Genomic DNA, 12,589 nt, shown 5'->3' with positions numbered 1-12,589 from the left:
GTACTGCCTTGATCACAGCAGCGACAAATTGCGGAGTCGGGGTGTGGCAGTTGACTCCAGTTACAACCGGCACAAAACATGACCTAAAAAATGAAATCATTGGTGTCATATGATTATTGTTTGTTTGAAAATGTATTGTGATATATTAATAGTACATTTTACTTATAAGGCGCCTTTCTTGGCACTTAAGGACACCGTACAAAAAAATAGGGACCGATATTGCCTTATTGACAAGATACTGAAAACACACAACATCTTAAATGTTTTTTTTGTTGTATTACTGTGTGAATGTTTAAATCAAACTTTATCAACTCACACTCCTAGGGACGTGCCAAAATGAACTGGCCACCGATTTTTGTGGAAAAGTATGTGATCGCCGTTAATGCCGATCTTGAACGTCGATCCCCTTTGGCTGACACTATATTTATTTTTACTCCCCTGGCTGACAAGCAGGTAGAAGCTATTTATATGTCTCCATACACCGTGTGGAGCCGCTCTCCTAATCCAATAACAATCACCACCATTACGGCAAATACACTGCTTTTCTTAGTATTTTAGTAATCATTCTCAAGTACCATTATCACCAGAAGACGAGGCTGAACTTGTTCCACACAGATAAGATCAGGCATGCTAATAGCTAAGCTAACTGCTAAGCTTGCTTGAAACAACACCAATAAATAAGTGTGGGGTTTCCCCTTAATGTAACTCAGTGCTTCTCAATCGTGACTATAAATAGTATAATTTGTCTATAAAATTTGTCTATAAAATTGTTATAACTATACCTCTGCACAACGTTGTCAGCTTATTAACAATAAAGAAAACAACACACCGGCCTTTCCTCATCTCTCATCGTGGTTACAGTGAAACCAAGTGCTACATACACTTACCGACAAAATTCGTAAATGTAAGAAAATGCATATTTTACCAAAACATTTTTTTTACAAAAAATTCAAAAAAACGGACTTGCTTCAGCAGCACAATTCTGGTGCTGTAGTTGTAGGAGGTGTCTCAAAACTTCATCAGGAGTCCCGACAAAACCCGATAATGGAAGAAAATGGAAAAAAATGCATATTTTACGAAAAAAAATATTTTGTTAAAATGTCGTAAAAAAATGGACTTACTTCAGCAGCACAATTCTGATGCTGTAGTTGTAGGAGATGTCTCAAAACGTCATCAGGAGTCCCGACAAAACCTGAAAATGGAAAAAAATTGATATTTTACGGAAAACATTTTTTTTGCTAAAATGTCGTAAAAAAATGCAAAGGAGGTGCGTTGGTAGCCTGGTTGCTATGTTTCCGGTGGGTCGTAAAAGTGTTCTTCATGAGTTTGTACCCTGCTCAAATCTCTCAGTAAAGTTATTCATTGGATTATACCTTTTGTTTTGAACTTTATTACACCTTGGAGCGCTTTTTCCCGTCCATTGTTTTCCTGCTTTCGCTATCTGCGCCTAATGACTGAGCTACGTGACTGATTTATTGTGATGTCACACGGAGCATTTCTGGTCGGGACAAGATTCGTTCCGAGGGATTCGAATAAAGAACCAACTCTTTTCTTTACTATAGTGGTCTCGATAACGGGTACCGGTTCTCAAAAAGGGATTCGAGTCCGAGGACTCGGTTATTTTCTTATCGAACAACCGGGAAAACCGGTTTCGAGTATCATCCCTACTTGCTTCAGCAGCACAATTCTGGTGCTGTAGTTGTAGGAGATGTCTCAAAATGTCATCAGGAGTCCCGACAAAACCCGTAAATGTAAGAAAATGCATATTTTAAAGAAAAATGTTTTTGCTATAATGTCGTAAGGGGGGACCCTTACAAAAACTATAAAAAAACGGACTTGCTTCAGCAGCACAATTCTGGTGCTGTAGTTGTAGGAGATGTCTCAAAATGTCATCAGGAGTCCCAACAAAACCCGTAAATGTAAGAAAATGCATATTTTAAAGAAACATTTTTTTGCTAAAATGTCGTCTTACAAAAAATTCAAAAAAACGGACTTGCTTCAGCAGCACAATTCTGGTACTGTAGTTGTAGGAGATGTCTCAAAACGTCATCAGGAGTCCCGAAAAAACCCGAAAATGGAAGAAAATTTAAAAAATGCATATTTTAAAGAAAACATTTTTTGCTAAAATGTCGGGTACCCTTACAAAAAATTTAAAAAAAACATATTTGCTTCAGCAGCACAATTCTGGTGCTGTGGTTGTAGGAGATGTCTCAAAACGTCATCAGGAGTCCCGACAAAACCTAAAAATGGCAGAAAATGCTTTTTTTGGGAAAACTTTTTTTCACAAAATTTTTTTCAAAAAACAGACTTGCTTCAGCAGGACAATTCTGGTGCTGTAGTTGTGGACATGTCTCAAAACGTCATCAGAAGTCCCAACAAAACCGGAAAATGGAAAAAAATGCATATTTTAAAGAAACATTTTTTTGCTAAAATGTAAGGGGGGACCCTTACAAAAAATTCAAAAAAACGGACTTGCTTCAGCAGCACAAATCTGGTGCTGTAGTTGTAGGAGATGCCTCAAAACGTCATCAGGAGTCCCGACAAAACCCGAAAATGGAAGAAAATTAAAAAAAATGCATATTTTAAAGAAAACATTTTTTGCTAAAATGTCGGGGACCCTTACAACAAATTTAAAAAAACGTATTTGCTTCAGCAGCACAATTCTGGTGCTGTGGTTGTAGGAGATGTCTCAAAACGTCATCAGGAGTCCCGACAAAACCTAAAAATGGCTTTTTTTGGGAAAACTTTTTTTCACAAAAAAACCCTACTTTGAAAACGGACTTGCTTCAGCAGCAATATTCTGGTGCTGTAGTTGTAGGAGATGTCTCAAAACGTCAACAGGAGTCCCGGCAAAACCCTTTAATGGAAGAAAATGCATATTTTCCGGAAAAATTTTTTTGCTAAAATGTTGTAAGGGGGGACCCTTACAAAAAATTCAAAAAAACGGACTTGCTTCAGCAGCATTATTCTGGTGCTGTAGTTGTAGGAGAATTCTCAAAACGTCATCAGGAGTCCCGACAAAACCCTAAAATGTCTTAAAAAAATTCAAAAAAACGGACTTGCTTCAGCAGCACAATTCTGGTGCTGTAGTTGTAGTTGCGTCAAAGGCAAAAAAAAGCGTGTTCCCCGAGGTCATACGCGCCCCCCCTGGTATTGCACAGGGGGGCATGAGAAAAACTGATGTAACTAAATGTGGAGCACTGCCACGGCAAAATCATAGCCGCCACACCTTGAAAATAAGGATTTTTTTACGTGTATAGAAATTAAACTAATATAATGTACTGTAGCCTCCAGAAAAAGTCACTAAGCCCGACGCTCTTTTTAACTTTACTGTGTACACATTTCAGACGGTGTGTTTGGAATCATGGGAACAATGAACATCAATTCAAAACCACACAAACATGAAACATCTATGTATGTATGTATGTATGTATGTATATATATATATATATATATATATATATATATATATATATATATATATATATATATATATATATATATATATATTAGGGGTGTGGGAAAAAATCGATTCGAATTCAAATTGCCATTCCAGTATCGATTCTCATTTTTCAAAAATAGATTTTCTTTTTATTTATTTTTTTATTTATTTTTTATTAATCAACCCAACAAAACAATACACAGCAATACCATAACAATGCAATCCAATTCCAAAACCAAACCCGACCCAGCAACACTCAGAACTGCAATAAATAGAGCAATTGAGAGGAGACACAAACACGACACAGAAAAAACCAAAAGTAGCGAAACAAAAATGAATATTATCAACAACAGTATCAATATTAGTAACAATTTCAACATAGCAGTGATTAAAAATCCCTCATTGACATTATCATTAGACATGTATTAAAAAAAAAAAAAGAACAATAGTGTCACAGTGACTTACACTTGCATCGCATCTCATAAGCTTGATAACACACTGTGTCCAATATTTTCACAAAGATAAAATAAGTCATATTTTTGGTTCATTTAATAGTTAAAACAAATTTACATTATTGCAATCAGTTGATAAAACATTGTCCTTTACAATTATAAAAGCTTTTTACAAAAATCTACTACTCTGCTTGCATGTCAGCAGACTGGGGTAGATCCTGCTGAAATCCTATGTATTGAATGAATAGAGAATTGTTTTGACTCGGAAAAATATCGTTTTTGAATCGAGAATCGCGTTGAATCGAAAAAATCGATTTATAATCGAATCGTGACCCCAAGAATCGATATTGAATCGAATCGTGGGACACCCAAAGATTCGCAGCCCTAATATATATATATATATATATATATATATATATATATATATATAAATAAATAAATAATCTTTACAATCCTTTATATTATAGAGCCTACTATTTGTGCACTATTGACAAGTGATGCGCCGAAAACAGACTTTGACCAGCGAAAACAGCACTGCTGAAACCGGCTGTTGTGATGATGTAAACCTTGTCTGGCGCGTAGTCGGCATGTCTGCGATGTGGACGTAAGTTTAATGTATCCCAGATATACCTGCAGACAGCCTGCTACAAAATGTGCAAGTATTAAGGGGCCAGTGGCGGCTTTTAAAAAGAGAAAGTCCAACTGGAGCAGCAGCGCCAAGCAAGTGTGACGTCATGCTCACTGCAGCTGGCAGCTGGCAGCTGGCTTTTTGTCGGAGACGTGGAGGGACAGAAGTAGAGTCTCTAAACACGACTACAGTCTTTAATAACTCCAGAAAAAGATGCTAGATTTGTTGCTAGTCATTTTTAATAAAGAAAAAGTTACTAAAAGTCTCTGGCCTGCTCAGTGGCCTTGTGGTTAGAGTGTCCGCCCTGAGATCGGTAGGTCAAACCCCTGCCGAGTCATACCAAAGACTATAAAAATGGAACCCATTACCTCCCTGCATGGCACTCAGCATCAAGGGTTGGAATTGGGGGTTAAATCACCAAAATGATTCCCGAGCGCGGCCACCGCTGCGGCTCACTGCTCCCCTCACCTCCCAAGGGGTGGAACAAGGGGATGGGTCAAATGCAGAGGGTAATTTCACCACACCTAGTGTGTGTGTGTGACTATCAGTGGTACTTTAACTTTAACTTTAGACACTTGAAAAATTCTCAACAAATGACAAATTCTCAACAAATGACATTGTCCTATAAGCAACAACAATTGAATGTAGAGCAAAACGATATTATAAAAAAATATGGGGAACTGCACTTTAAAAAAAAAAAAAATTTTTTAGCTATGCATGTATTATGCTCACAATCATTAATAATGACATGACAGATGTATTTTTTTTTAATACATTCTAAATATTAAATTAATGCGATCAATGGCACCTATGGGACCGCTGTGATGTAAGTATATATGTAATGTAGTAACATGCACATTAATATTAACATTTAATATTTACGTATTTTGATCATTTTAAGCATAAGCGGCACATTAATTTTCAAACATGCATCACTTTTTTTTTTTCTTTCAAACATCACTGATTATTACTCACTGCAGACTTCATGATAGCCAACAAACAACACATCACTTACTGTACAAGGGCTGCTCTCCCGAGGATGCAAACTGCTAGGATGTTCATATAATCCTGTTTAGATGAAGAATAACTCATAATCCTCGCGAAGAAAATGGGGGTGGAACCAAGCTTCTTTTCTTGTCTAAATTGGCTGTCAAAGTGTACCAACTTGTCGGAATATGTCCTCATCCTTCTACTATCCAGATGAGGCATAATTTATGATCTACATTACAGCAAGAAAACGAGGAAGCAGCTTACCAGCCGATGATGTCAACATAGACACACAAGCTCGTGATTATGGCGCCGCTATAAATAGTTTGTCGGCGTTAGCGCTTATAATAACAACAATATCACTAATATTCAAGTCATGAAATGTAAATGGAGTATGGTTGGCGCTTTTTGGTTTTTTTGGTTTTACTGGGATTTATGGGCAGAACAGAGGACCTCGCAATGGAGGACTTATGTATGACTTACAATTAGGGATGTCCGATAATGGATTTTTTGCCGATATTCCGATATTGACCAACTCTTAATTACCGATACCGATATCAACCGATACTGATATAAACCTATACCGATATATACAGTCGTGGAATTAACACATTATTATGCTTAATTTGGACAACCAGGTATGGTGAAGATAAGGTCCTTTTATTAAAAATGTATCAAATAAAATAAGATAAATAAATTAAAAACATTTGCTTGAATAAAAAAGAAAGTAAAACAATATAAAAACAGTTGCATAGAAACTAGGGATTAATGAAAATGAGTAAAATTAACTGTTAAAGGTTAGTACTATTAGTGGACCAGCAGCCCACACAATCATGTGTGCTTACGGACTGTATCCCTTGCAGACTGTATTGTTATATATTGATATATAATGTAGGAACCAGAATATTAATAACAGAAAGAAACAACCCTTTTGTGTGAATGAGTGTAAATGGGGGAGGGAGGTTTTTTGGGTTGGTGCACTAATTGTAAGTGTATCTTGTGCTTTTTATGTTGATTTAATTAAAAAAAACAACCTGATACCGATAATAAAAGTATGTGGGCTCTGTACCGAGGATGTCGTTGTGGCTTGTGCAGCCCTTTGAGACACTTGTGATTTAAGGCTATATAAATAAACATTGATTGATTGATTGATTAAAAAAACTATACCAATAATTTCCGATATTACATTTTAAAGCATTTACCGGCCGATAATATCGGCAGGCCGATATTATCGGACATCTCTACTTAGAATGCATTAAAAAAATACATCTGTCATGTCTTTCCTAATGATTGTGAACGATGGGAAACATTTTTTTTTAAGTGCAGTTCCCCTTTAAAACTGTCAACAGCAGTCACCATAGATACATAAAAAAATGCACAGTTACTACATGTGATGACCGATGTTGGTATAGGCAGCATAAAACCCTGATGGGAACGTGCCAAATAACGTACCTATATGACAACTTCCAACAGATCATTCAGCTTGTTGAGGGCACGGCGTCTGCTTACGTCTTTGCAAGTCCAGGGACCAAGAAGTGGGACACGTGTGCCCCTGAAGTCATCCTGCATTGTGTCGGGGGTACGAAGCAGCACTGGATGACCACCCATGGGCGTGTATCTCACCGTGTCACCTTTCTTCTCCTGCCAGGGAAACTGACGGACGTGCATAACAAGGCATATCACTACGACGCTAACGTGAAGCACATGAACTCTGCAGGCGTGCTCGCAACACTAAGGAACCACGACGACTACGTCAGCAGAGTCCCTCAGTCGGTGCTGCGAGCCCTCACGTCTGACTGAACCTCCTCCACCGTATGTACGCACACACACACACACCGTCAAGGACCCCTTTTTCACAAGTTCATCAAGTACTAAATTATGAAACCATTACTTTTACACATTTCTAAAGTAAATATTTACAAGCTAATGCCCTGTTGGATGAATTGAAAACTGTATTCCCTCGCCACTTTGCGGTTCAACCAGGACTTTAAATGCATGTGATATTCATAAAAATGGGAAAATAATGTCCCGACTTTACGGAAATTCACACTGCACTGAATTTTAGGAGTGATTCAACGGTGGAATCAAATATGTAACTTTAGAGCTGGGGTGTCCAAAGTGCAGCCATTTTGGCCCACAACTTTTTTTTCACCGCGACAAATTCAAAAGACGAAACATAAATGTTCCGGATTACAAAAGAAATAGGATTGGCACAATTCCCACCAACATTGGGACCTGTGTGAAGTTGGCCCCCCTTTTTGCAAGTATTAAAATAACATTGCCGTACGTTTGTGCTGTTAAAAGTTTTTGTTTGTGTCGTTACGGTTTTTAAGTTATTCTAAAATAAATTTTCTGACCTGTGATGTCATCCTGCCCCCCCACCTTGTTAAATACTCCCCAAACTTGTCCCATTACTTTGTGCTGCAAACGTTTTTTATGTTTTTAGTTTTATTATTCATAACCAGCCCCCCAGCTTTGTCCCATTTTTTTGTGCTACAATTTTTGCTATAATAGTCTGTTTTTAACTTTTTATTATTCATAACCAACCCCCGCACCTTGTCCCCATTTGTGCTACAAGTTTTGTCTGTAATAGTTTTTAAAGTTTTATTATTCATAAACAGCCCCCCCACCTTGTCAAAACATCTCCAAACATTTGTGCTACCTTTGTGCAGCGCAAACATTTGGTCTATTATAGTCTTTGTGTAATTTTTTTTTTTAATTCATAACCAGCCCCCCACCTTGTCAATCTTCCGAAACTTGTCCCATTCCTTTGTGCTGCAAACATTTTTTATGTTATTAGTTTTATTATATTCATAACCAGCCCCCCCACTTTGTCCCAATTTTTTGTCTACAACAGTTTTTGTTTTTAACGTTTTATTATTCATAACCAGACCCCCCACCTTGTCAATCTTCCCAAACTTGTCCCATTCCTTTGTGCTGCAAACATTTTTTATGTTATTAGTTTTATTATATTCATAACCAGCCCCCCCACTTTGTCCCAATTTTTTGTCTACAACAGTTTTTGTTTTTAACGTTTTATTATTCATAACCAGACCCCCCACCTTGTCAATCTTCCCAAACTTGTCCCATTCCTTTGTGCTGCAAACATTTTTTATGTTATTAGTTTTATCATATTCATAACCAGCCCCCCCACTTTGTCCCAATTTTTTGTCTACAACAGTTTTTGTTAACGTTTTATTATTCATAACCAGACCCCCCACCTTGTCAATCTCCCCAAACTTGTCCCAAATGTTTGTGCTGCAATTTGTTTTTATGTTAACTATTATAGTATTCATGTTATTAATATGTTATTCATAACCAGCCTTTTGATGGACAAAAGTGTTTGCAGCACAAACAAATGGGAAAGTTTGAGAGACTTTGCCAAAATTCTGATTGTGGCGGTCCTCTCCCTGTATGATCAGTGCCAGAGTTTGGTCCGCATTGCCGGCAGTAAGTCGGACACGTTTCCAGTGAGGGTTGGACTCCGCCAAGGCTGCCCTTTGTCACCGATTCTGTTCATAACTTTTATGGACAGAATTTATAGGCGCAGTCAAGGCGTTAAGGGGATGTGGTTTGGTGGCTGCAGGATTAGGTCTCTGCTTTCTGCAGATGATGTGGTCCTGATGGCTTCATCTGGCCAGGATCTTCAGCTCTCGCTGGATCGGTTCGCAGCTGAGTGTGAAGCGACTGGGATGAGAATCAGCACCTCCAAGTCCGAGTCCATGGTTCTCGCCCGGAAAAGGGTGGAGTGCCATCTCCGGGTTGCTGAGGAGACCCTGCCCCAAGTGGAGGAGTTCAAGTACCTCGGAGTCTTGTTCACGAGTGAGGGAAGAGTGGATCGTGAGATCGACAGGAATTGGTGCGGCATCTTCAGTAATGCGGACGCTGTATCGATCCGTTGTGGTGAAGGAGCTGAGCCGGAAGCCAAAGCTCTCAATTTACCGGTCGATCTACGTTCCCATCCTCACCTATGGTCATGAGCTTTGGGTTATGACCGAAAGGACAAGATCCCGGGTACAAGCGGCCGAAATGAGTTTCCTCCGCCGGGTGGCGGGGCTCTCCCTTAGAGATAGGGTGAGAAGCTCTGTCATCCGGGGGGAGCTCAAAGTAAAGCCGCTGCTCCTCCACATCGAGAGGAGCCAGTTGAGGTGGTTCGGGCATCTGGTCAGGACGCCACCCGAACGCCTCCCTAGGGAGGTGTTTAGGGCACGTCCGACCGGTAGGAGGCCACGGGGAAGACCCAGGACACGTTGGGAAGACTATGTCTCCCGGCTGGCCTGGGAACGCCTCGGGATCCCCCGGGAAGAGCTGGATAAGCGGAAGAAGATGGATGGATGGATGGTTATGAATAATAACACATTCATAACTTCAAAATCATGAAATGTTAACATTATATATCTCGGATGAAAGAAACATTTTACAGCACAATGTGTTATTTTAATATTTGCAATGATAAGAGGGCCAACTTCACACAATTGGAACCTATAAAACCGAACTATTTCTATGTACTGTATAAGGTCTCTGATGGTTGTCCTGTCATGATGAATGTGTACATATTTCTTGCAAGATTTCAAGCGTGTTAGAGCCCTCAAAATGTTTTAGTTGGAGGAATAATATTAGTAAAGAATAATGAACTACCTAAAGGGGATTGTGAAGTGACAAACTGTTTATGTGGAAGCTTCTTTTGGCTCGCAAGTGACAACTCCCGCTTAAAGGCGGCGGAGGAGTGGTGTGTCGCATTTGACGTCGTTTTGTCACCATCATGGCTCTAAATAGAACTAGGAAAGGAAAAACATGCCAAAGTACATTTCAAATGTCCGCGAAAACCCGTGTTTTTAAACATTCAGTTTCGCTTGAAAATATTACTTCTGCGTTTTTTTCATGAAATGTAAAAAACTAAAATAAAGAAGTGAATGCTTGCGTCAGCTGCAGTTACATGTTGATCCTCTTGCCTAAACGCTGCACTGAATTTCAGGACAGGGAGACGATAGGCGCGCTAAAACATATTTGGATGATTACAATCCCAACAGTTAGTTCTGTTCTAGAGCATTTATTAGTAGCCAGCAAGAAAATATATTTTGACATGATGATGTAAACAGGGATCACAACACAGGAAGTATATTACCTGAGGGGGCGTGGCTACAGGATAGTTGCAAAAATGGGAAAACTTTTCTGAGTTCTTTGCGTGCATGTTATAGAATTTTATATTAAATTTTTTATGATAGCAAATATGTGTTACATGTGTCAAGAGTTTGATAGATGAGAATTATATGTCTAAATGTAAAATAGTGGATTAAATGCACCCAATTGCAGGTAAATGTAGCGCCAATAGAAATGTTCCTTTTTTTCCTCAAAGGTGCCCACATGCCTGAAAGTATAGGAATCATTTTGATTTTATAGCGCCAATTCTCTGGTCCCGTTTATTATTTGGCTCATTGACCGGAGGTGCGCGTTTCATAGACCTTTGTGATGCTATTCTTGGGGGGCAAAAGTATTATATTTGCCAGCTATTAGCCAAATGTAACCTTTTATGAAACACTAAGACAGTTTCAGTGCAGTGTCAATACAGGTAGTGAGTGTCCCAAACACCCACTGAGGCATATTTACCCATCACTATTTCAGCATATATTGATTGATTGACATTGTTTTAGTACTTTTTTAATGTACAAAATGTATCAAAGTAAACCCCCGCGTTCTTCAAGGTTTCTTTTTCTTTATGCAGCCCTCGCTTGAAAAAGTTTGGACATTCCTGGTTTAGAAGTTCCTGGTGGATAATCTGAAGTCCTCTAAAGTCCATGTGGCACTCTGTCCCAAGTTTTTAATTTTTTTTTTTTTTTTCTGTTGGCTGACGTTGATAGTTAATGTAAGTTGCAAGTGAGTATGATAAATGTGTTTTAGGGAATCATGTAACCTCAAAGAGTTTCCAACCAAATAGCACTAATTATGTTTTAAAAATGTACAAAGTCAACTAAAATGGCTGTAAAGACATCCTAAATGGCAGAAGTCATATTTCTGTAAAACCAATTTGATTAAAGTTGACCATCTTCATGTTTATTTCAAATCCACTGTCTTAATTATGGACCAACCTGGAATAGACTAGCAGGGGATCAAATACTTATTGCCCCACTATGTGAGTACACAATTGTAGATGTTCAAATGACATGCATTTGCAAGGACAGAGTGTCCAAAAGGTTTACAAAGCCTTCAAATGTATTGGTGGTGATATTTGACATATATATACCTGTATATAGATCTATATATATATAGATCTATATAGATCTATATATATATAGATCTATATGTATATAGATCTATATATATATATATATATATATATAGATCTATATATATATATATAGATCTATATATATATAGATCTATATATATATATAGATCTATATATATATATATATAGATCTATATATATATATATATATATAGATCTATATATATATATATATAGATCTATATATATATATAGATCTATATATATATATATATAGATCTATATATATATATATAGATCTATATATATATATATATAGATCTATATATATATATATATATATATATATAGATCTATATATATCTATATATATAGATCTATATATATATAGATCTATATATATATATATATAGATCTATATATATATATATATATAGATCTATATATATATATAATATATAGATCTATATATATATATATATATATATATATATATAGATCTATATATATATATATATATAGATCTATATATATATATATATAGATCTATATATATATATATATATATATATAGATCTATATATATCTATATATATAGATCTATATATATATAGATCTATATATATATATATATATAGATCTATATATATATATATATATAGATCTATATATATATATATAGATCTATATATATATATATATATAGATCTATATATATATATATATATAGATCTATATATATATAGATCTATATATATAGATCTATATATATATATATAGATCTATATATATATATATATATAGATCTATATATATATATATATATAGATCTATATATATATATAGATCTATAT

The 12,589-nt window shown here is 36.7% G+C and overlaps 1 protein-coding gene across 1 annotated transcript in view; it reads left to right on the top strand.

The window, feature by feature from the left end:
- Positions 1–11,718, top strand: part of bpnt1 (bisphosphate nucleotidase 1) — a 32,128-nt gene extending 20,410 nt beyond the window's left edge. The window contains exons 8-10 of the mRNA XM_062033940.1: positions 6,983–7,088; positions 7,158–7,321; positions 11,232–11,718. Coding sequence (XP_061889924.1) covers positions 6,983–7,088; positions 7,158–7,309 — 258 coding nt within the window. The 3' untranslated portion in view covers positions 7,310–7,321; positions 11,232–11,718. The remainder of the gene's footprint in view (positions 1–6,982; positions 7,089–7,157; positions 7,322–11,231) is intronic.
- Positions 11,719–12,589: the final 871 nt, after the last annotated feature.

Source organism: Entelurus aequoreus, linkage group LG23 (genome assembly GCF_033978785.1).
Source record: "Entelurus aequoreus isolate RoL-2023_Sb linkage group LG23, RoL_Eaeq_v1.1, whole genome shotgun sequence".
Classification (NCBI taxonomy): Eukaryota; Metazoa; Chordata; class Actinopteri; order Syngnathiformes; family Syngnathidae; genus Entelurus; species Entelurus aequoreus.
This window is presented reverse-complemented; position numbering and strand designations above follow the sequence as displayed.